The sequence below is a fragment of the Mya arenaria genome, chromosome 10, assembly GCF_026914265.1.
Source record: "Mya arenaria isolate MELC-2E11 chromosome 10, ASM2691426v1".
Lineage (NCBI taxonomy): Eukaryota > Metazoa > Mollusca > Bivalvia > Myida > Myidae > Mya > Mya arenaria.
In genome coordinates, this window is record NC_069131.1 from 41,863,210 (window position 1) to 41,890,036 (window position 26,827).

The 26,827-nt window shown below is 34.2% G+C and overlaps 2 protein-coding genes across 2 annotated transcripts; both read right to left on the minus strand.

Annotated features, from left to right (window-relative positions):
* Positions 1-254: 254 nt before the first annotated feature.
* Positions 255-2,141, minus strand: LOC128204714 (trichohyalin-like). Its single transcript, XM_052906117.1, has 2 exons — positions 721-2,141; positions 255-624 (listed from the first exon to the last, which is right to left on the minus strand). Exons 1-2 carry the CDS (start codon positions 2,139-2,141, stop codon positions 255-257), a joined length of 1,791 nt encoding a protein of 596 aa, XP_052762077.1.
* Positions 2,142-4,957: 2,816 nt separating this feature from the next.
* LOC128206930 (uncharacterized) lies at positions 4,958-23,759 on the minus strand. The gene is made up of 9 exons (XM_052909670.1): positions 23,254-23,759; positions 20,636-20,714; positions 20,046-20,222; positions 16,505-16,633; positions 14,865-14,984; positions 12,220-12,348; positions 10,496-10,615; positions 8,412-8,608; positions 4,958-5,711 (listed from the first exon to the last, which is right to left on the minus strand). The coding sequence occupies exons 1-9, from the start codon at positions 23,587-23,589 to the stop codon at positions 5,616-5,618; spliced, it is 1,383 nt and encodes a 460-aa protein (XP_052765630.1). The 5' UTR covers positions 23,590-23,759; the 3' UTR covers positions 4,958-5,615.
* Between the last annotated feature and the right edge of the window lie 3,068 nt (positions 23,760-26,827).

The window sequence follows — 26,827 nt, forward strand, 5'->3', positions numbered from 1 at the left end:
GTTGGCCTCAATGTAACCACTATATGGTATCTGTTGACCATTTGCTCCTGTAACGTTCAATTCAAACTCATCTAGGCCTTTCAATTTAGGCTTTTCATTCATGGACAAATAAAACTCTTCTGAAAGTGTACTTATCATAGACCCCGTGTCTATCAACGCTTTAACTATCTGCCCTTCTATTTCAACAAAGTTCTCATTCGACTTCCCTACTAACCTCTCATGTAAGTTATTCTTTGAAGTTCTGATGGGGCTATCTACTTTTTCGCTTCCATCGTGCCCCCCGATGAAAGCTTTTTCTCGTTTAAAGACTTCTCATTCTGTTCTGGTCCCTTTTCTGTTTCCTTGATCTGCTCTTCTTTCCCATCGTCACTTCTACCTCTGAATCCTCTATTTCCACCTCTGTACCCTCCTCTAAAGGGTCTTCTGAAGTTACTGTTGTAATTATTTCCTCTATAACTAGTACTTTGCCCTTTCAACCTTTTCATTTCTATCTCCATGGATTTCAATCTTTCTAAGAGTTCTTTCATTCCACTGCTATCCCTTATCTGATTGACATATGCACTACGCGTATTTTCTTCTCTGACTTCACTATTCTCTTCCTCTTCTTCTGACCTAGCCTTTCTCCTTCAACATTCAAATGAGTCTTTACTTTCATATGCCACTCTAGTGGTCATTCGTAACTTTTCAGATCTCAATCCTCTCCAAAATCTTTCCTTCAACTTCTTATCTCGTTTCTCTTCATCAATTTCACCCTTTTCAACAGCCTGTTGAAACAATGTTTCTACTCTTACTCCCCAAGACGAACATGATTCTCCTTCTTTTTGCTTTGCTGAATAAAACTCCGTTACTACTCTATCACCTGTTTTCACATTACCATATACTTCTTTCAACTTATTCACTATCGTTTCAGCACTAGCAGTGGGTTTAAGAGTCAAGAGAACTTGTCTTACATCTCCTTGCAACGAGTTTCTAATTGCTTGTACTACAGCATGATCTGGATAAGCATTACTTTCTAGAATACTACAAACATCCACTTTCCACTGCTCAAAATGCTTTCCGTTAAAGTTTGGTATCTTTGGTGAACCAACTTTATACATAACGCTTTCAGCTTTATGTTCTCTACCTTTCAATCTTTCCTCTTTCTTTTTGTTTCGATCATTAAATTCAGTTTTTCTGTTATCAGCTTTATCCAGAAGCAACTGTTCTTTCTCTTTCAATAATATTAATCTATGATTCAATTCCTCTTCATTTTCTCTCCTCATTTCTAGATCTCTTTCAATTCTCTCATTTTCATTCCTTCTTTTATTCAGTTCCAACTCTTGTTGCTCTAATATTTTGATTCTTTCTACTAATTCATGTTCCGCTTTTCTCTTCATTTCCATTTCATAGTTCAATCTCTGTCTATTTTCCATCATAAATCGCTGCTTTCTATCCTCCTCCATTTGTAACTGTTTCAGTTTCAAACTTTCACGCTCATATCTACTAGATTGACTTTTAATTTCCTCTTGGTCCAATCTTAAACTTCTAATTTCAGTCTTTAAATCACGAGGACTTTCGTTTTGAACACTTTTGTGCTTTACATCTTTCATCACATCATACCTCATATCAAAATCTTTATAGCTACCTTTCAGTTTTGTTTCACTCAAATCGTCAAAGTGCCTGAGACGTTTAGCTTTTTCTATTTCTCCCCTCTCCCCGATGGAATTGGCCCTAATTCCATATTTACTCATAGGCTCAGTTGTAAGCTTCTGATCAAGCAAATCATCATCGTATCTAAGCTCTCGCAAAGTTTGCTCTAACCTTTCATAGTGATCATCAAGATATTTTAAGTTACTTTCATTTAAGTTTTCTTTAACTCTGGTTTTTGAATCCACACTTCTTTCCATGGCCCGTATCTCCATTGAAGTACTCTCGTGAAAATATTCATCAATCGTGTTCAAATCTGAGATGTCACTTAATCTATCCATTTCAATAGCATGTGCACCATGATCATCTGCACCAACATAGCTTTTACTTTCACTAAAACGTCTCCTTACATCACTTTCGATATTCATTCTGTCAGGCTCAGCACTTAACTCTGTATCCCTCACTATGTTCCGACGAATCAATCTCTTTTCACGTTCACTTAACCCTTCAACCATAATTCACAATTTACACAACACTAAATGCACTTCAAACAAAATAACTTTATTTCGCTGGTAATGTGTCTGTAAAATGTTAAGTTCATTAAAACACTATTCGGTCACTTAAATTCCACATAAATCCATTTGAATCACAGCACACAAAACACACAATAAAGATAATCACATACACGCAAATCAATCAATAATAGTACACACAAAACATATCAATATCAACACAATAATAAAAGTACACAGTGCATACACACAAAGCATATCAATATCAACACAATAATCAAAGTACACAGTGCAAAGTCACATAAACTAATATTTGAGACAAATTAATGACTATATTAGAAACAAGGGAAACAACTCACTATTATTGGCTATCATGATAATTTCTCTGTAGAGTTATCGTTCCTACCTACACCATAGCAATTAGTACATCATAGCACTAGTATTATTTAGAAGCTATCATTACATTTATACATACAGATATCTGCAGAATATCTATCTACCAACTTTTTAATTTTCAACCTGTCTCTGGCCGGGGCTAATCCAATAGAAGCGATCTTTTTTCACGGCGGAAAGGTCGCCGGGTTAAATGCATAATCGCGCACTGTGACCGTCCAATAAGATACAATCCTCCGGTCAACGTGATGAAGTTCACCAGGTCAAGTGCATAATGCCGCACTGCTATTAACCAATGAGAATCCTTCTTTACAACACGACACTCAATTCGTGAATACTCATTAAATCCGAGTATTGGAAATATATGTACACACTGGACTGTCCAGGTAAACACAGGTATAACACGGATACACCTGTGTAATGTACACTGATGTACAAAATGTGGTTATATCTCAACAAATGTCCACTTCAGTCCAAGACGTTGAAGTTTCACACAAAACCAATCGTTGGGCGCCAATGTCGACGTAGCCCAGTCGGCATATATTTTTAATTAGGATCCGTTTGTGTAGAGTAACCACTGTAACAAATCAAAATATCCTAGATATTTTATTATAACAATAATGTGACTGGTCACTATAAAATCAGGAAGGCAAGTGCCGATATACAAATGCACACTACAAATACAACATGTAGATATTAATACAAACGAGATTCAGGCTATATACTGATATAGTTATATTACATCAGATGTTAATTGTTATTAAGATATATTTCAACACATATTATATGCTTATTAAATACCAAAAATGTACTAACCTGTAACAAATCAAAATATCCTAGATATTTTATTATAACAATAATGTGACTGGTCACTATAAAATCAGGAAGGCAAGTGCAAAGATTAACACACTCGACACCTGATGACCAATCACGCGTGACGGGTTAGTACGAACAATGGTAGAATAAAATGTAGAGTAAAATAATGATCACAGGACACCTTGGGCGGAGTTTAGTTGGATCAAGGTAAGGACAAAAGTAGAAATATAGGAAATAAGAATAATACGAATATCGTGGATGTAATAAATACAAAGACTCCTGACTTAATGCAAATTTAATATATTTTATTAATGTATTCAATACAATCAACACATGTCCTGTGACACTATGCCATATTTTTATGTGTGCTGCATGATGTCTATTATCCTTTATAGAGAATCATACTATTTTACGTTAAAAGCAATAAATATTTAAACGTTAGAAAGTGATTGCTAAGCTGTTTACATTAACCGGATTTCGAGTTAAGTTTAAAGGGCACTAGCTGCATTGGTAATATAGCAGTAAAAAACTTTCTTTCTTTTCCAGCAAGTATGGATGCCAATGCTGCAATGATAAATGATATGCAGAATACATGCAACCAATATAAAAAGGGGGTGACAGAGTTATTTTTTCCAAGCGCTACAGAAGAGTGCAGAATTCCGGGTGCTGCTTCGTGATGATTTATTTGTCAAAGGAAATCATGAGTGGCCAGGGGACTTCTCTTCATTGACACCAGGGATATTGTGAGTAACCAGGTGGTCCCTACCAACATATAGACCAGATCACAGTAGTCGAGGCGCATGCCGCCTATGGGCGCTAGCGAGCGCAAACAATATATATAATCCGTATATGTGACTAATGACAGAAGCACTGAAAGCAGCATTAATGTAATTAAGTAAATCTATATCTCAAATTCTTATTTACATGTCATAAATGTGTCTCAAACCGAAATGCTGGCAAAAATGATAACAAAATTAAATGGCATTTACACGCGCCGCCCCTCTAGATGACGTCCACATTTTCCGGGGATCACTTTCTATACTGGTGTTATACTATTATAAACATGTACTTCTACCAGTATAATGACATGTGCACTTTGAAACCCTAGTCATTTAAGTCATTATCTTCAGCAGTAATATCCATTTGACATGTGTGTTTAACAATGATTTAAACCTTTGATATGCATCCATTTATGTTACGGTCTTAAAGTAACCGCATCTTTGCGGGCGTTACACGAACACAAAGATAGCATCTTTAAGTTGCATCGTTATACGTTTTCCATAAGTGCAAATCTTTGTTTATCACTTTTTGTATGTTTCAGTGTATTTGTACGAACGAAATATAAACAAAGTCTACGATTTACCTGGACAGCCCTCGTTACTGTCACTTCAATAGGAGTTCTGGTTTAATCAGATTTACTTTTGTTCTTAAAAACGAAATTGAAATCTAGGAAAATAATTAAACAATCACTTGTAAGTTAAGCATACAATACAAACTAATTTGTTAATAGTAAAATAATTTATGCTACATAAACTACATGGACAATGATAGTAGCCTAGAAAAATAACTTGGAGATGATGTATAAAAACAAAAAACAAATCAAGTTCAAGTTCACACCAAACAGCATAAGATTTTATTTCCAGCCATAGAAAATAATGTAAATATCACAACTCATCCTCTTGAACAAACACATATCATGCATAATTCGATGAAGATTAAAATTTTATCACATTTGATTTGGATGTTTTTGGTTATATATAGCAGCGGGATAAAGTCACAAAGCAGACAAACTTATCCGTGTTTACCTATACTTTAAATGATAAAAATATCAAATATATCTTGATTTGTTTTAACCAATTCGGAACTCCTCGGCCATTTGTATCGAAAACAACCTCGGATGTTTGTCGGTACATCAGTAGAAGTAGTTCGTAAAATTTTGATTTATAGTTAAATAAATATTGTGTTTTAGCTTGTATTTGTAGAAACAAGTAACTGTGTTTAAATTGATTGCCAGTGAAGTGTATTATTGCAAACATAATTTCCCAACAGTTAAGTCATAAAGTTTAACTGCTAAATTAGATTATACGCAATCTACTTGCAGCGGAGTTAAAGTGTACCGATTTCTAACATTGTTAACCGTCCATTTACATCCGAGGTTGTTTTCGATATAAACGACCGAGGAGTTCCGAATGGTCTCTACCATTTTCAGACAGTTATTTGTGTGCGCAGTTACTGTTTTCACTTGTACATAGTCATAAACCGGCTGTTTTATGCCCCAACACAGAAGAATTTCACTTCAATGTATTTGTAGGTTCCTGGGCATGGATCACCAAAATGGACAAATTTTGCCTCCAACTTGCATTCCTATTGAAACAAAAATATAGATAAAATAGTATTAGAATTATACTGTCATTCAAATTCATCAACAAATATTAACAAATAATCTAACATGGTTTTCTGTGCAAAAGTTTGATTCAAACGATGGTATTTCATTATGAAACGAAATGCATGTACTTTGCTATATACACGTCAATTCAATACTTTATTGCCTCCAATGATGAAGATACAAATATAATCAGACGACACACATACAAAGGTATTTAGTGGATAAACATGTATATATATTGATAGGATGAATATAAACTATTGTCAAATGGTTATTTATGAACGAAATAATGAATATAAGCAAATAAAATAAACAAGGTGATCATTGTGTTAAATACCTTAACAGATACAGAAGCTATTTGAATGAACACAGAATAAATTATGTTAACAGTAGAGAAAAAAACAACAAAACACCTATATAACAATTGTGCAATATCTAGTCGATAAACAATATACAATACAATCTCCTCCCTCTTCTTTTATACTGTTGGCCATGTGCTAAACTTACTTTAAAGCGTTTACTAGATTTTGAAAATGCTTGAGAAAAATAGCTGTTATTAGATATGAAAATACTTATTTTTAATCAGAAGAAGAAGATACATCAGACTGAAACATTTTGATGAACCAAACATAAATATAACGCAAGGATAAAAACGTGAGATACTATGATGCCCCCATATAAAAAAGTAAGACATTATGATGCGTCAAACATAAGTATAATACAAGATAAATAAAAGAGTGAGACTTAATGATGCGTCAAACAGAAGTATACTACAAGATAAATAAGGGTCAGACATTATGTAGCATCAAACATAAGTATTTTACAAAATAAATAAGAATCAGACATTTTGATACGTCAAACATAAGTATTATGCATTATAAATAAGAGTCAGACATAAAAGTGCGTGAAACATAATTACTATACAAGGATAAATAAGAGTCAGATATTATGATGCGTCAAACATAAGTTTACTACAAGATAAATAAGAGTCAGACATTATGTAGCATCAAACATAAGTATTATACAAAATAAATAAGAATCAGACATTTTGATACGTCAAACATAAGTATTATGCATTATAAATAAGAGTCAGACATTAAAGTGCGTGAAACATAATTACTATACAAGGATAAATAAGAGTCAGATATTATTATGCGTTTAACATAAGCTAGTACAAGTTAAAAAAGTGTCAGACATTTTGATGTGCCAAACTGAAGTTTAATACAAGATAAATAAAAATCAGCCATTTTGATAAGTCAAACATAAGTATAATTCAAAATAAATAAGAGTCAGACAACTTGATTCGTCAAACATAATTATAATACAATTTAAATAAGAGTCAGACATTTTATTCGTCAAACATAAGTATAATTCAAAATAAATAAGAGTCAAACATCTTGATTCGTCAAACATAATTATAATACAATTTAAATAAGAGTCACACATTTTGATTCGTCAAACATAAGTTTAATTCAAAATAAATAAGAGTCAGACATCTTGATTCGTCAAACATAAGTATAATACAATATAAATAAGAGTCAGAGATTTTATTCGTCAAACATAAGTATAATACAATATAAATAAGGTGAGACATTCAAGTGCGTGAAACATAAGTACATGTACAAAAGATAAATAAGAGTCAGACATCATGATGTGTCAAACATTTGTACAATACAAGATGAATAAGAGTGAGACATTATAGTGCGTCAAACATAAGTATTATACAAGGATAAATAATAGCGAGATTTTCTGATTCGTCAAAAGTTTAGTATTAAATACAACGCAAGAATAAATAAGTGAGAAATTATGATGTACCACATGATATACGGCTAAACGGCATCCTTTCGGTTTAATAATAGGAATCACGTATTTTTTCTGTATTACACATGCTCTATGTCAATTGGTCAGAAAAAATATTACTCCGCATGCTTGTTATATATGTTAGTTAGCCCACCAAAGAATCGCTTGCTTAGATATTTCCATAACAAGTTGAATAAAGCAGTGTATTATATGACGATCCTTGGCAGATCCTCTATCATTATGCCTAAAACTTAAACTAACAATAAATCCGGGATAAATACGAGTTAGATATTATAATGTCTCACAAACTCAAAACAACAAAAGGGTAAATAAGAGTGAACCCACAAGTATAAATAAGAGTAACGCATAATGATGCGTCAAACAATACATATAACGCTAGGAAACATAAGAGTGCGATATTATGATGCCACACAATTTGAATATAACACAAGAATAATTAATAGTGCGACATAAGAATGCATCGACAATTGACTTTACTGAATTATACATCAAAGTGAGACATACGATTAATCAAACATTACATTATAGAAATTAATTAAATTCAATTTGATTCTAGGTATCAAGTTATTTACATTTGTATTAAAATATATTAAGTTAACACGTGCTTGCGCCTGTCTCATCTTCCATGTAGAGTGAAAAAACAATGGTTATATCTCTGATGAAATTTGTCCGGTACGCAAGAAAATTCAATCAAAGCTTTTGAGTTATACACTTTATTGCAAAGACGAAAAGCCCAGTTGTTTTTAAAGCTATAACAGGAGCACGCCTGACTGGGTACTTGATGGTGATTCCTCCTAGGTTCATATCTGTCCGGAGTTCACATTCTTAAATACACATAAACTCAAATACTTATCTACCTGTTGGTCGTTGCAATCAGTCTTGATCATTTCGGTTGAGTTATCTGCGCGACAGTTCTGGTCGGTAGTGGCTGGATGGAAACAGACAGTATTGTCGTGTGTCCGTCCGTAGTAGGCGTCGTACACAGATATATTTTTGCCAAGAGGACATTCGACGGAACTGCTATTGTCCTCGCATATAATCACATGTCCCGAGACTGAATGGTAAAATGTAAAATAACTATGATCTGTATCTGGCTCACTAACGTATGTGCTACATGTTTCAAATAGTTGCTGTACCTAGGATAAACGACCTGTTGAATGCAGAGCAAAATAAGCCGTTCGTATAGAATACATTGTTGATACATGTAGCTAAAAACAACAGAATATAGATATAAGAAGTGTGTATATGTAGTTGCATGTCAAACTACTCGGACAGCACTAAAACGATGGTGTCTTATCTGAAATAAACATGCTTCAAAGTTAACGATGCTTTTATGGATTTTTACGCTGCCTTGTCGAATATTATCCTTGGTGAAATGATTAAATCAAAAATACAGGAAAAAGATGTAAAATTATAAGACAGCTTTTACTCTTACTGTTTTGTATATCAACACTCTCCTGTATTATTTTCTTTATAAAGCTCATTTCTGCTGTTACCAAAAAATGTACGTAACAATCGCTTTCATAACTTTAGTGCATCAGTGTCCTTCCCTCTTTGCAGTGGTATCATAGTAACATTGCCTCTCCTTACTTTAACTGCACGTGTGTATCCTTAACTACTTGCCTTACTGGAGTAAAATGGCATTCACCTACCTTACAGTGATTTATCAGTGACCTTCACATTCCTAACGGTGACTAAATGCCTTCACCTATCTTACAGTGGTGTATCAGTGGCCATCACATCACTATCTGTGTACGAATGCCTTCACCTATCTTACAGTGGTGTATCAGTGGCCTTCACATCCCTAACGGTGACTGAATGCCTTCTCTTACATTACAGTTGTGTATCAGTGGCCTTCACATCCATAACTGTGACTGAATGCCTTCTCTTACATAACAGTGGTGTATCAGTGGCCTTCACATCCATAACTGTGACTGAATGCCTTCTCTTACATAACAGTGGTGTATCAGTGGCCTTCACATCCATAACTGTGACTGAATGCTTTCTCTTACATTACAATGGTGTATCAGTGGCCTTCACATCCCTAACTGTGACTGAATGCCTTCTCTTACATTACAGTGGTGTATCAGTGGCCTTCACATCCCCAACTGTGACTGAATGCCTTTTATTACATAACAGTGGTGTATCAGTGGCCTTCACATCCCTAACGATGACTGAATGCCTTCTCTTACATTACAGTGGTGTATCAGTGGCTTCACATCCCTAACTGTGACTGAATGCCTTCTCTTACCTTACAGTAGTGTATCAGTGGCCTTCACATCCCTAACTGTGACTGAATGCCTTCTATTACATTGCAGTGGTGTATCAGTGGCCTCCACATCCCTAACTGTGACTGGATGCCTTCTCTTACATTACAGTGGTGTATCAGTGGCATCCACATCCCTAACTGTGACTGAATGCCTTCTCTTACATTACAGTTGTGTATCAGTGGCCTTCACTCCCCTAACTGTTATTTAAGACCTTAACTTACCTTACATTTATGTATAACTGGCATTCGTGTATGTGTTTTTGACAGTGGTGCGTTAGTGGTCTTCGCTTACTTTACAGTGACACATAATTGTCCAATTGCGTCCCTTACTTTGGTGCGTTGCATGCATTCGCTTCCCTTATAGGGGCGTGTAAGTTATTATTTGCAAAAGTGGCAGTCGCGTTTCTTATAGTGGCGCATAAGTGGCAATTAAAAACTGTTACTGTATACCGTTTTTTGTCGTGGTTCAGTTAAGATATGTTTAATGTATACAAGCGTCACTTTTCAGCCAATCAGACAAAACGCATTATGAAAATGAGCCGTTGTGTTACTACTGTATTACCTTTTGAATAAATGCATTTCATGTCATTACTTCCAATAAGTACATTTTATCAAATTTAAATCAACGTGTTTGTTTTGTACTCTTAAGATGCGTTTGAATATCAAACTGACAGCATGTCCCAGAAGGATCTTCCCCAAACTTGCAAAAGCATTCGCCTATGTTCGCCATCCCACAATCCATGTCACTGTCCGTACAACATTTCTCTTTGTCGTCATCGCTGCACTCTTCGCCTGAAAATGACATTCAAAATATCTTTCTTAAGGATATTTTATTAATGAATATTATATCATTTGCAACAATAATGCGTTTAAATTGGATATGCCACAGTTAATAAATTTCCTGGTGGACAATATTATTTTTAAATAAATGTATGAAACAAACTTAAAAAGGCAAAAAAAGATATAGACAACAGTGATATACTGTAAAGAAATATTTTTTTCAGTATATCATTGTTGTCTGTTTCCGAGAGAGAGTGTGTTCTTGTTGAGTTATGTGAGTGGCATTGATTCCAAACATCACAACAATGTATAATAACAATTGAACCCACATATAAAAACTTACATGGGTTAAATTGTATTATCTGAAAAGCCATGATAGGCTCACATTTCGCAATTCATTAACTGTTAGAAACGGCTCTCTTAAGTTGTTTATCATCTTCCAGCCCAATCCTTATATTGATTATTTTGTGTACTTTTACATATGTTTGTTCTTTAAATAATAAAATATGTATAAACCAATTAATCCACCACGTATAAGAGCATTTAGTCATTCATTAACTATGACACCATATATGTTAACGAGATACAGTATAGGTTAATGGGGCACTATTTAGGTTAAGGGAGCACACTAAAGGTTAATGGTTGCATAATTTAGGTTAATTTGGCACAATTTATGTTACTGGGGCACAATATTGGTTAACGGGGCACAATCTAGATTAAAAAGGCACAATATCGGTTAATGGGGCACAATATAGGTTAATGGTGCACAATATAGGTTAATGGGGCACAATATAGGTTAATGGTGCATAATATAGGTTAATGGTGCATACTATAGGTTAATGGGGCACAATATAGGTTAATGGTGCATACTATAGGTTAATGGTGCATAATATATGTTAATGGGGCACAATATAGGTTAATGGTGTACAATATCGGTTAATGGGGCACAATATCGGTTAATGGTGCACACTATCGGTTAATGGGGCACAATTTAGGTTAATGGGGCACACTATAGGTTAATGGGGCACAATATCGGTTAATGTGGCACAATATCGGTTAATGGGGCACAATATAGGTTAATGGGGCACAATATCGGTTAATGGGGCACAATATCGGTTAATGGGGCACAATATATGTTAATGGGGCACAATATCGGTTAACGGGGCACAATATAGGTTAATGGTGCATAATATAGGTTAAAGGGCACAATATAGGCTGCACTTAATAGATGCAAAAATATTTCATTTCAATGCATTATTCTGTAAAACTCATTTGACTTTAATGGTCAATTAAAAGACAATATTTGTTTACAGATATAAATATATCAGCAATATGTTGGCGCTTTTTAACCGGATAATTTTTAGCAATGTATCTATTAATTAAAACTCAGTTCATAAATGACTTTTTCTACTGTACACGAATCATATGCTCGGTTTTTCATCATTAAAATCAAATGTGTCAAACATAATAATACATTAAAAATAATCGTCTACATCCATCAAGTGTTCACCTATAAACCTCTCAACAGGATCACCGTTTAATGGTTTACTACTGGCCTTAATTGTCCTTGCAATTTTCAATGTTTTATTAGTCGAATAAGAAAACAAATTACATACAACATTTGTTTTTGTCAGTTTCATTGACTGCGTGTTTGCAGAAACACTCGCCAAGTTCATCGTTGCTGTTACAGCCATCATAGTCGCCAATCTGGGTGCAAACTTCGAACTGCCCCTTGCATTCAGGATCTTAAACAAAACAACGTTAACTACTTTAAGACATACGTTCAGCACTTCATTAAATGTTCAAGTCCGTTCAAACTAGTGTTGGGAATCAGTTCTATTTTGACTCTCGATAATCGGTTCCACTCAAGTAACTGATAATTGATAGTACAATCGGTTTTTGACAATACTTTAATTTTAGTTTTATTTCTGTACAATAATTGTAATCCTTAACTATGTTTACTCTATGTGTATGTTTTGAAGTTATTTTCAGTTTGTTTTGGCCATATTGTTAACGAAAACAACTGAACACTTCCGAATGCATAAATGAACTCAATGGAGAAAATTGGCGGAAATTAACCAAACGTAAATAATGAAAGGGAAAGAAGAAAAACAACTCGCTAGTTGAATCGATGATCGATTATGACCGAATACAAGCGATTGTTGCTCATTTCAGGCCCAACCAATCAATGTTCGATTATAATCGTTCATCATAACATCAGTTCGAACATATAAAGGGAGAGCAATCTGTCTCAAGTATTATGCTAATGAATTGGAGTTATTGGAGTTATAAAATATCAAAGGCGTCGTTTTGTATAATAAAGCTCGACAAAACTGCTCATGGAAGTAATAAAACTGTTTGACAAAATTATGATGGCGACGTTTTTTGATATGTTCAAACTGAATAATTTTATTTAATAGACATCAACAACAAACATCAAACAACATACAAAGGATTTTCTTTGAACACATATTGTTACTGCACACTTCAAACAATTCAATTTACAATGGCTTCAACCCGCCTTTCGTAAAATGCAGCTATTTCTGCTAAATTTACCAAACATCCTTGACAAAACTGTTCCTGTTGTCCGACCCCATATTTTGCAATTTCCACTTAAAATATAATGTTCAGGCAAATGGTAAATAAAGTAAAGCTCTGCATATATAGTATTGAAATAAAAATCAGAAACGTATTTCTTTTTAAAATAAAATGTTTAGGCAAATGGTAATTTAGCTTTTGCTCTGCGTACATAATATTGAAATAAAAAACAAAATCAGAAACGTTAACATTGACGACAGTAGTGCTGTGCATGAAAATAGTGCTAAACGTTGTTGAATATGGTTTTATTTGTATGATATGTGGTTTCTTTTGAATCTAGCAATAGAATTTCAAAAGACAGAAGCCTGATAACACTAACCTTGTCAAATACATGATGTATTTGAGCATGATTTAGTGGACAGGTGAAAAGAAGTGGTATCTTCCATTTCTCCCTATATGGGGTATGAGCGCAGTTAGGCTTGTTAAAGTAAAATGTGTCCGAAGGACTACACGCTGACTTTTACAAGCCCAACTGCATTCATATCCCTGATAATGATATCAGTTACCAAATCATTAATTATATTTTCACCAATAGTTCATTAATTCTTTTCAAAATCGTTAAAAATTCATAATTTCATTCTTTCTCACCCATCCAAAAATAAAATTACACTCTTACTCTACAGTGGTGTATCAGTGGCCTTCACATCCCTAACGGTGATCGGATGCGCTCACTTACCTTACAGTGGTGTATCAGTGGCCTTCACCTACCTAACAATGGTGTATCAGTGACTTTCACATCCCTAACGGTGACTGAATGCCTTAACCTACCTTACAGTAATGTATCAGTGACCTTCACATCCCTAACGGTGACTGGATGCCTTCACTTACCTTACAGTGGTGTATCAGTGGCCTTTACATCCCTAACTGTGACCGGATGCATTTACTTACCTAACAGTGGTGTATCAGTAGCCTTCACATCCCTAACGGTGACCGGATGCATTCACTTAGCTTACAATGGTGTATCAGTAGCCTTCACATCCCTAACGGTGACCGGATGCATTCACTTACAGTGGTGTATCCGTGACCTTCACATCCCTAACGGTGACCGGATGCATTCACTTACCTAACAGTGGTTTATCAGTGGCCTTCACATCCCTAACTGTGACCGGATGCATTCACCTACCTTACAGTGGTGTATCAGTGGCCTTCACTTTCCTAATTGTGATTTAAGGTCTTAACTTACCTTACATTTATGTATAACTGGCATTCGTGTATGTCTATTTGACAGTGGTGCGCAAGTGGTCTTCGCTTACTTTACAGTGACACATAATTGGCCAATTGCGTCCATTCCTTTGGTGCGTTGCAGGCAATCGCTTCCTTATAGGGGCGTGTAAGTTATTATTTGCAAAAGTGGCAGTCGCGTTTCTTATAGTGACGCATTAGTGGCAGACGCGCTTCTTATAGTGGCGCATAATTGACAATTAAAAACTGTTAATGTATACAGTTTTTTTTGTCGTTTTTTAGTTAAGAAATGTTAAATATATACAAGCGTCACTTTTCAGCCAACCAGACAAAACGCATTATGAAAATGAGCCGTTGTTTTGCTGTTATAACACGTTAATAAATGCATTTCATGTAATTATTTCCAGTTAGTACATTTCATCAAATTTAAATCAACGTGTTTGTTTTGTTCTCTTAAGATACGTTTGAATATCAAACTGACAGCATTTTCCAGAAGAATTTCTCCCAAACTCGCAAAAGCATTCGCCTATGTTCGCCGTCCCACAATCCATGTCACTGTCCGTACAACATTTCTCTTCGTTCTCATTGCTGCACTCTTCGCCTGAAAATGACATTCAAAATATCATTCTTAAGGATAGCTTATTAATGAATATTATATCATTTGCAACAATAATGCGTTTAGATTGGATATGGCACAGTTAATAAATTTCCTGGTGGACGTTATTATTTTAAAATAAATGTATGAAACAAACTTAAAAAGGCAAACAAAGATATAGACAACAGTGATATACTGTAAAGAAATATTTTTTTCAGTATATCATTGTTGTCTGTTTCCGAGAGAGAGTGTGTTCTTGTTGAGTTATGTGAGTGGCATTGATTCCAAACATCACAACAATGTATAATAACAATTGAACCCACATATAAAAACTTACATGGGTTAAATTGTATTATCTGAAAAGCCATGATAGGCTCACATTTCGCAATTCATTAACTGTTAGAAACGGCTCTCATAAGTTGTTTATCATCTTCCAGCCCAATCCTTATATTGATTATTTTGTGTACTTTTACATATGTTTGTTCTTTAAATAATAAAATATGTATAAACCAATTAATCCACCATGTATAAGAGCATTTAGTCATTCATTAACTATGACACCATATATGTTAACGAGATACAGTATAGGTAAATGGGGCATTATTTAGGTTAAGGGAGCACACTAAAGGTTAATGGTTGCATAATTTAGGTTAATTGGGCACAATTTATGTTACTGGGGCACAATATTGGTTAACGGGGCACAATCTAGATTAAAGAGGCACAATATCGGTTAATGGGGCACAATATCGGTTAATGGGGCACAATATAGGTTAATGGGGCACAATATCGGTTAATGGGGCACAATATAGGTTAATGGGGCGCAGTATAGGTTAATGGGGCACAATATCGGTTAATGGGGCACAATATCGGTTAATGGGGCACAATACAGGTTAATGGTGCACAATATCGGTTACTGGGGCACAATATAGGTTAATTGGGCACAATATCGGTTAATGGGGCACAATATAGGTTAATGGTGCATAATATAGGTTAATGGGGCGCAGTATAGGTTAATGGGGCACAATATCGGTTAATGGGGCACAATATCGGTTAATGGGGCACAATACAGGTTAATGGTGCACAATATCGGTTACTGGGGCACAATATAGGTTAAAGGGCACAATATAGGCTGCACTTAATAGATGCAAAAATATTTCATTTCAATGCATTATTCTGTAAAACTCATTTGACTTTAATGGTCAATTAAAAGACAATATTTGTTTACAGATATAAATATATCAGCAATATATGTGCGCTTTTTAACCGGATAATTTTTAGCAATGTATCTATTAATTAAAACTCAGTTCATAAATGACTTTTTCTACTGTACACGAATCATATGCTCGGTTTTTCATCATTAAAATCAAATGTGTCAAACATAATACATTAAAAATAATCGTCTACATCCATCAAGTATTCACTTATAAACCTCTCAACAGGATCACCGTTTAATGGTTTACTACTGGCCTTAATTGTCCTTGCAATTTTCAATGTTTTATTAGTCGAATAAGAAAAAAAATACATACAACATTTGTTTTTGTCAGTTTCATTGACTGCGTGTTTGCAGAAACACTCGCCAAGTTCATCGTTGCTGTTACAGCCATCATAGTCACCAATCTGGGTGCAAACTTCGAACTGCCCCTTGCATTCAGGATCTTAAACAAAACAACATTAACTACTTTAAAACATACGTTCAGCACTTCATTAAATGTTCAAGTCCGTTCAAACTAGTGTTGGGAATCAGTTCTATTTTGACTCTCGATAATCGGTTCCACTCAAGTAACTGATAATTGATAGTACAATCGTTTTTTGACAATACTTTAATTTTAGTTTTATTTCTGTACAATAATTGTAATCCTTAACTATGTTTACTTTATGTGTATGTTTTGAAGTTATTTTCAGTTTGTTTTGGCCATATTGTTAACGAAAACAACTGAACACTTCCGAATGCATAAATGAACTCAATGGAGAAAATTGGCGGAAATTAACCAAACGTAAATAATGAAAGGGAAAGAAGAAAAACAACTCGCTAGTTGAATCGATGATCGATTATGACCGAATACAAGCGATTGTTGCTCATTTCAGGCCCAACCAATCAATGTTCGATTATAATCGTTCATCATAACATCAGTTCGAACATATAAAGGGAGAGCAATCTGTCTCAAGTATTATGCTAATGAATTGGAGTTATTGGAGTTATAAAATAACAAAGGCGTCGTTTTGTATAATAAAGCTCGACAAAACTGCTCATGGAAGTAATAAAACTGTTTGACAAAATTATGATGGCGACGTTTTTTGATATGTTCAAACTGAATAATTTTATTTAATAGACATCAACAACAAACATCAAACAACATACAAAGGATTTTCTTTGAACACATATTGTTACTGCACACTTCAAACAATTCAATTTACAATGGCTTCAACCCGCCTTTCGTAAAATGTAGCTATTTCTGCTAAATTTACCAAACATCCTTGACAAAACTGTTCCTGTTGTCCGACCCCATATTTTGCAATTTCCACTTAAAATATAATGTTCAGGCAAATGGTAAATAAAGTAAAGCTCTGCATATATAGTATTCAAATAAAAATCAGAAACGTATTTCTTTTTAAAATAAAATATTCAGGCAAATGGTAATTTAGCTTTTGCTCTGCGTACATAATATTGAAATAAAAAACAAAATCAGAAACGTTAACATTGACGACAGTAGTGCTGTGCATGAAAATAGTGCTAAACGTTGTTGAATATGGTTTTATTTGTATGATATGTGGTTTCTTTTTAATCTAGCAATAGAATTTCAAAAGACAGAGGCCTGATACCACTTACCTTGTCGAATACATGATGTATTTGAGCATGATTTAGTGGACAGGTGAAGAAGAAGTGGTATCTTCCATTTCTCCCTATATGGGGTATGAGCGCAGTTAGGCTTGTTAAAGTGAAATGTGTCCGAAGGACTACACGCTGACTTTTACAAGCCCAACTGCGTTCATATCCCCGATAATGATATCAGTTACCAAATCATTAATTATATTTTCACCAATAGTTCATTAATTCTTTCCAAAATCGTTAAAAATTCATAATTTCATTCTTTCTCACCCATCCAAAAATAGAATTACACGACCGTTACCGGGAATAGTTTATCATATAACGTCATATAACGTCACAAAATCGCGGGAAAATCTTATCACTTCAAACCATTTTAAGTTAAATTAAAACGCTTATGAAATCAATACATTTCACATCATATAATAAATGAACATATTTCAACATGATTATTAAAGTGGCCTACAATTTTCAATTTATGTTAAATGCGATGATTCTTGGTCTTAACATATCCAAAGATGTTGAGTTCATCGGGAAATATTGGCAACTGCCAAAAGGCCGTTCAATTAAGGAATGGAAGTTAAGGTGTAAATATTACGGCGTTGCACTATATTTATTTTCCCAAACCCCAAGACAGTAGCATATATTAACTATATGTACGAACTTATGAGGACAGAACATGCACATTCTAAAGCAATGCATGTTAGCAAACAATTGCGAGTAGATCTATGATAAGTAATTTATGTCAGATTTTATAAATACAAAATGTCTTCTCCAGCCGGATTTCCCCTTCTACTGCATACTGTTGTCCAGCCAGATTTCCCCTTCTACTGCATACTGTTGTCCAGCCAGATTTCCCCTTCTACTGCATACTGTTGTCCAGCGCCCGTATTCACTTATTTCTCCAGCCAGATTTCCCCTTCTACTGCATACTGTTGTCCAGCGCCCGTATTCACTTATTTCTCCAGCCAGATTTCCCCTTCTACTGCATACTGTTGTCCAGCGCCCGTATTCACTTATTTCTCCAGCCTGACTTTCAGACTCAGGCTCAGAAAACTGAATTCTTAAATGCTTTATCATATCTATGATATAGTATAACTAATTTTAACAAAGGAATTCTGCCTGATTGTAGACCAGATTATTTGAAGCATATGATATACATCATTTTCACAATCTTTTCAATTTCAATTTCTATAAGAGCATTGTTACAAAATAAATGTGTTTAGTCTTTCTAAGGCTTAATCTCAGACGTTAGTTAATACGCACCTAGGGCGGAGAGCCTTACATCTTATCGTACACACAAATCAAAACAGAGTACTAAGTATTTAATGTTGTAGATACACCATAAACGACGGTGAGTTATGTTCTAAATATGATTACATCCATAGTACGGAAGAAAGCTGTTTCTATGAATTAAAAAGCGTGTAACGATGCGTTTTAGGTCATTTTCATAACAAACTAGAACCATACACTCATGACTTTAAGTTGTTTAGATACAAAATATGTTTATAGATTGTATAGTGTATTAAAGAATCATCATTTATATGTATGCATTGGTACATGGTAGACCAAGTCCCTACGAGAACAAGTGGCCACAAGACGGCATACCGAGACCGTCTTCGTTGTACCGATAGTAGAGGTCTACGTAATCACAGCTTCATTTTCACCGGTACGCACAAGCATCTACAGAAGACAGACGTACATTCCAGGAGAACAATCGGAAAGTGGGAGAGTATTTGAAACACCCACCATAATTTGCCATATAACTTAGATATTCGCAGCGCGTATCTATGGTTTTCAATACATGGTACTTGGTAGGTGAGAATATATAAGCACTAAATTCCATTCCAAAATTACGTTTCTTTTATGTAACAAGGATTTTCTATTTCCATATTTTAATGCATCTGTGGTATGTTCGTAGTGTTAAGCATGCGGTATGTATGTCCGTGTTGTGTGTTTAGTGTTTTTTTGGCTATGAACAGGTTCGTTGTAAGTTATTTATCATCTTGGCTTGTCGTTTACTGTCAACGAAAGCTGTCAAAACTAATATATAAACTGCAACGAGCAGAAATATGTCTGATTGTCAACATTACATAGGCGGTGAAATATGACGTCAAAGTATCTCTCGACTTACACAATGTTTACATAGTACCAAATCCTGCTTGTCGTGGTTACCATCAAATTTTAAATACGAAACGGGCTTGCTCCAATCAGTTTTCTAAACCTTTTGCGTCATAAAATACCTTTAATGCAAACTAATCGGTCTGTACTCCAATTGCCGTTCGTTCCACACGTTAGAGTGATGAATGCCGGTCCTAGTGCAAGAAACCCGTCCTTACACCGCATCTGTAACTTGGCTCCGACTGCGTTGACGTTGCCGAGGATGACGGCGCTATTTGGAATCGATAACGTTCCACATTCTGAAAGTTGATTTAAATGTCTTTGTTGATCGACGAAACAGATCAATTTGTTTGCTTGAACCCAAACTTTTTAATTCATTGTGGTATTTTTTTAACATCTTTAATCTTGAAAAAATGTAAACACCAACTTAATGTTAAGCATTTTCTAGCAATGGGACTTCATATATGATACTTTAGTTATAAAACAAATCAAGTACATACTTAAACATGGTTTACTAGATCTCCGGATTAACAGCAAATAAAGCAAATCATTTCATCTTATCAATCAGGTAGATTTAAATGCGGCGTGTGTACGCCATAGAAACATAATGAGATAGGATTTAAAATACGATTGTCATTTTATCCACGAATATGAATATTTAATTGTCTTTGATTGCAATATAGTTTCATGCAGTAGCTGAAAATAAGCTTACCTTTCACTTCACATTTGTTCTTCTGTTTATCGCATACAAATCCACGTCCGCATGATTCTGTGCCGCACTGTATCTGGTCCTACAATATAAAACATCTTATGCACCAGTCAATTGTTACCACGGCCCCCAGGTCCCGGGGTATACCGGGGATGGCCAGGGAAAAATATGCCGTTTTACACTCCAGGTTGCCACTCCAGATAGCGGGGAATGGGCCTTACCTAGGGTCCCTTTTGTACGGTGGCATTTGGCGGGGATTTTACCAGCAGTTTGTTTCCACAGGGCGGGGACTTTACCCGTGCTTGGCTGGACCGAAAGTCAAAATCCCCGCTATTCCCGGACATAGGGGGGGGGGGGGTCGTGGTTACAATTGACTGGTACATTATTAAGAAGCAATATTAAAAGATTGGTGAGTGCTAAAAATAGAACGAAATACAATGTTTTCTGATTTCTTTCAAATTAAACCTGCTATCCTTCATAATAACCATTATTATCGGCATGTATTCATCCGTTTTGGTATATCAGACCAATTGTATTAATTGTGGTAAATAGTATTTAGGAGTAAGAGTGCATTTTTAATTATTATGTCCCTTTAATCAAGTTACTGCATTTTTTTCTAATATCAAAACACTCCAAAACCTAACCAATAAAGCTCTTAGTTTAAAAAAAAACAGTACATCTACTCATAAAATTAATATTCATTCGAAAGAGCGATCGTACGATACGTGCGCCATTATCTTTTCATATGTCAAGAGTAACTTGTTATATGATGCTTCAGTTGCTTTTCAAAAAAACTTTATACACTTATAAAAAGCTGCACTCTCACAGATTGAACGTTTTGACAACTTCTTTATCAGTTGTCTTGGAACGAGCCAATTTATGCGAAAATGCATGGAAATCAGTTATATAAGACAGCTGGCAAAAAATCAGATCGCAGACTTTCATATTTAAGTTAAAAAAAATGATGTGTTATGCATTTTACTTAAGCCGTTAGTAACACGTTAGCCATTTCAAATTAAATTTCGAACGGAAATATGAAAATCTGTGATATGATCTTTTGTCAGCAGTCTTATATCAGAAAAAAAGAGTACAGCTTTAACGAAACTAAGGTCACTATTTATACGGACGGTAGAGGATTATTGTTTGCTAAATTAGTAAAATGGAAATTTATTTCGAGAGAAATGCATGTTTTAACTATATCTAATGACGAACAACACACATTTCAATCTACAGTTGTATACTTAACACTAACATAATTTCTAGCGAAACCTTCCACCGCATTAGGAGATGTTAACGTAACTGAATTATTGTTATTTTTTTCTAACTCTATTTCTACCGGGAAAGAAGAGTAAATATCTTATTCGGTTTGAAAAAAAAACAACACCACTTATTTAAATTAAAATGTATTTTTTTCACAATCGTTGTTGTCAAAAATATATACTTTTAATCTATTCTTGTGAACATCAACATGTCCTTAAAAGTTCACGTTGACGAAAATAGTTTATTAACCTATGACAATTAGAGACCCGAAAGCAGTATGAAAGAAACATTTCCGAAAAATGATTATAAGCCATGCGCTTCGCATCGATGCGAATATATTACTCAAGCTGAGTAGCAGTTAAAATTTTGGGATTGGGTTTTTGAGATAGCCTGAGTTTCATAAAGCATTCTGGTAATGCAACAGTCAATTATAACCACGGCCCTCAGGTCCGGAATATACCGGGGATAGCCGGGGAAATGGGCCGTGTTTTTACCTTCCAGGTGGCCCCGCAGTGCCATTTGAAAGTTCCTATTGTAAATTTGTCTTCCATCTCGAATTGCCAATATGAGCAATTTCACCGACTGCCATATTCAGGATAACTAATCTCAGTCAGGGCTTGTGTTATGCCAAAAATTGGCAAGTTTTTATATATATATATAATATCCAGTGGGTTTCTGGGATGATTTTCAGAGATGCAAAGACTAAAATGCGACTCGGCAAAAGGCGGCAAATAGAAAAGAAGAAAAAAACGATGCCGTTCATTTCAACACATGACACTAAGAATAAAGAGGTATGTGGTGATTGGTGTATTAAAAGATAACTTTCAGATTCTGAAAAAACCATGAAAAACGTGTTTGTAGAAAAGAAATACTTAAGTCTGAAAGACAGCTCCCTTATTTGAAACGTTGTCTTATAAGGACGGAAAACAACGAAATAGTGTAATGTAGACGAGTAGGAATATTTGGCTCATTCGGAGCTCCTTGGCCATTTTTATCGAATACAACATCGGATGCATTTGGACGGTTTGCACACTTAAAAAGCGGTACGTTTAAGTTGTCCGCTGGAAGTAGATCGCTTAATAATTTTATTGAGCAGTTAAACGCTATGACTTAACTCTTTGGAGTCTTAATTATGTTTGCAATAATACACTTCACTGGCAATCAATTGAAACTTAGATTAATTAATACAACTCTAAAACACGACATTTAATTAACGATATAATTAAAAAAAATACAAACTACTTCAACTGATGTACCGGCATACATCCGAGGTTGTTTTCGATAAAAATGGCCGAGGAGTTCCAAATGTATATTGTTACCTGAAGGTTTTATAAATGTTCAAACATCATAAAGCTAAATACCTCTAGGGTCGTTTTAATCCAGTAGAGTAGACCTCTGTCTGTGGTCGGAACAACTTCAGGACTAGGCTCTAGGTCCAGTTCGCACAGAAAGACAAATGTGTGGTAATTCACGGCCGTGCAAGATGGACGGACCTTACATTCATCCCTGCAGACTTCAAAACTTACATCGCGTATCCAAACTTTCGGACTCGGGATATCAATTTTGTCATAGCCAGCTTGTTTAAATTCAAAGTCCTGTCCTTCAGTTAAACCGCAGAATAGCGCAAGTTTTGTGTACAAAACTACAAGATATATCTGTATGATTATCTCCAATGAAATAATTGATCGGAAATACATGTTTAACAAACAGTTTAAATGAATTTGTTTTTTACGAAGCTCCCAGAATTCTGGCCCTAGTCAGTGTGTGTCCAAGTAAACCCTTAAATAATACTTAACGTGAAACAAAACAATAAAAGAGCTAGCATCAAATATTAACTATTTTATTCAGCAGCAGTTTGAAAGCAATGCGTTAGCCTGTATCCCTCGATGGCAACTGGCTTTACAATGAATTGAATAACAGGTATAAAACAATGAACAAAACCACATGACTCAAAAAAGCGATATGGAATTTATTTATGTTAAATTATCGTATGTCAAGGGTTTGTAAAACTGATGTTATAACATAACAATTGGCCAGTTAACTAAATCAATAATTTACAAGCACATTATGCTCTTATGATTATAAAATATGCATATGAAAAATAAGCTAAATCCTAAGCGCATATAAAGCACGGCAATATATAGAGGTTATTGCAAGCGAGTTAATTCAATACGAAAGTTAAAACACATTTTTTTTTCTAAAGTATTATTTACTGAAAACAAGATTGTAACCGTGTATTAAACAACAGAAAGCCCAAAAATATTTAATGATTGGTGAATGCTAAAATATTTACTATGATGAACTATAGTCTCCTTAGGAAGAAATACCGTGTTTTATGAACATTTCTTTCGAATTAAATTCGGTATCCTTTATAAGAACCATTGTTTTAGACATTTATTCATCCTTTAAGGACTATTAAAACAATATCAATAACTGTGGTAAATTTTATTTGGGAGTAAGAGTGCATCTTTAAATAACCATTTTCATTAATTTTGTATAAATTAAAATGACAACAAATGTCATATTCATGTTTCGTCATAAAGTATTGCCCTGATGATATTTAATTGTTCGTTCCATTGTACGATTGTGATATTTGTCACCGAGTAAGCAAGCATCAAATGCTATATTTCACGAGTGCCGAAATATTTACTTCTGGTGTTCACGAGGTGAACTATTTTGCAATCTTAAACTAAAACAAATGTTTTTATCATTATTATTATTATTATTATTATTATTATTATTATTATTATTATTATTATTATTGTTATTATTGTTATTATTATAATTATTATTATTATTATTATTATTATTATTATTATTATTATTATTATTATTATTATTATTATTATTATTATTATTCATTTTACTATAAAAAAGAACCACATTGTACGCGCACGTAACGTTGTTTCGGAAAAGATATCGTCGTTGTCCTAGCCCTGGGGTGGTAGCCAATATTCCACTTAAGTAAATCTTAAGTAAATCTTATGGGTATACATCATTGGCTTCATTCACTCTATTGGTCAAATATTAATAAAAAGTAGTCCGATTAGCTACATCGTTCTTATATCCAATTAAGACCAATATTGAATATCAGCTCTGTGCGCCTTGATGTTTGTTTTGGATAGAAAACAAAACGGGCTTAAAATTAAAAACAGTGAAAAATATCAAATTGATATTTTCACTGTTTGAGAATTTGAAATATTATTTGTATTTCACATATACATCTCTATAATAAAAGCATATCATAAAATACTTAAAAGCTACACTCTCACAGACAAACTGCTTTGACTTATTTTATTTTATTGACTCAAAATCAACTGATATCGGCATCAATGCTTTCAATTGAGTTATATAATTTCACAAAAGAACAAATCTCAATATTCTGAAAACTGCCGGAAAAATCATTTTGTCTTAAAGCCTTAGTACAGCTTTTAGCCATAAATCACAAATCTTCTAGAGTAAATTTAAAAATCTGCGATCTGATCTTTTGTCAGCAGTCTTACAAACACTAGTTTGTGCACAAATGGGCTCATTCCAAGACAAAAAAAATAAAAACGGCCAACCTGTGATAATGCAGCGCGTAGATGTAATATATGATCTAGTTGTTCCTTCTTGTAACGATGTGTGCCTGTTGTTGAGTGTCAGTTAGGCTTTAATCAGTGTAGCGTGAAATAAGGTCATGCTTATATTGGATAGTTGTCTGGCTTGCTCAGGCAGGATTCATTGTATAAGTATACGTATAGTAAGATAGTATTTACACATGCTTAAATATAAAAATCAACATACATTTTGTATTCCATGACATTCTCATAGTTTACTAATTATATTATAAAAAGTATAAGTAAATAAAACTGTAACACCGATCTACTAAACAATAGATATATGGACAACCAAACATGAAACATGCTTCATTTAAGGATTGATTGCATTTTCTTGCGTTTATGCTGTATGAACGCAGTAGGGCACACGATTAAATTCCATGAAGCGCGCTAGCGCTTTTGGTCATTTGCTCGATTACCCTTTTTCGTTCATACAGCATAAACGCAACAAACAATGCGATCAATACTTTAATATTTACATTCAAACTAATTTAATTACGATTAAAATTTAGCAATATCTTCTGCAATTGCGTATTTTTCTTAAGAAATGTAACCGACAACATACCTGTTAAAAAGAATAGCTGATTTCTGTAACGTCGTCAATCATTGGTTAAATGGCTAATACAATCGGAGTGCAGTATTATTGCGTATTATACATTATGAACGTCAAGTACTTTCTATACAAAAGACTAGGCGAATGTAAATATATCATTTTGAAAATTATCAGTTTCATTTATTTTGCTGAGCATTTCAAATTGCATTCCGAATATTTAAATTATTCATTACAAAGTTTTCGAACGACAATTGAACTGGAAATTAGAATACGTCAATGTAATCCAAGTGCAGACATTGTTTAATTGCTACTGTTGGTAATTTACATTTTGTTGTTCGTTCTCTAGGTTTTAATGTATTCTTTTATTTAAATAAACAAATACATATTAACAGAAAATGAATACAAATTCTAACAAGCAATCTAATCACTGATATCTGTAATAATAGTTCGCTATCATATTTACATGATTATTCATTGCATTGCAAATTGCAATATTTTTGTTTGTCTGTTTCAAGGAAAATGATAAAATCAATGAATAATTTATTGAATGTTCATTTCGAAAACTGTTGTAATAAACATGATCTGGCCAAAGGGATTTGGCTTTACAGACATTTAAGGATTGATTGATTGAAATATTCTTGCCTTTATACTGTATGAACGCAATAATGCACGTGAGCAAAGTCCATAAAGCGCGCTAGCTCTTCTCGGTCATTTGCACGCCTGTCCTACTGCGTTTATACATCATAAAAGCAAGAGGAATTGCGAGCAATACTTCTATTACAT

Excerpts from the sequence above, each read along its gene's own strand:
- LOC128204714 (XM_052906117.1), bottom strand. The coding sequence starts at position 2,141 with ATGGTTGAAGGGTTAAGTGAACGTGAAAAGAGATTGATTCGTCGGAAC. Across the intron at positions 625-720 it reads GAAGAGAAACGAGATAAGAA|GAGAAAGGCTAGGTCAGAAG; the intron begins GTTGAAGGAAAG and ends TGAATGTTGAAG.
- LOC128206930 (XM_052909670.1), bottom strand. The coding sequence starts at position 23,589 with ATGTATTTCCGATCAATTATTTCATTGGAGATAATCATACAGATATAT. Across the intron at positions 16,634-20,045 it reads CCGATTAGTTTGCATTAAAG|ATCCTGAATGCAAGGGGCAG; the intron begins GTATTTTATGAC and ends GTTTTGTTTAAG. Across the intron at positions 12,349-14,864 it reads AAATTCTTCTGGAAAATGCT|ATCCTGAATGCAAGGGGCAG; the intron begins GTCAGTTTGATA and ends GTTTTGTTTAAG.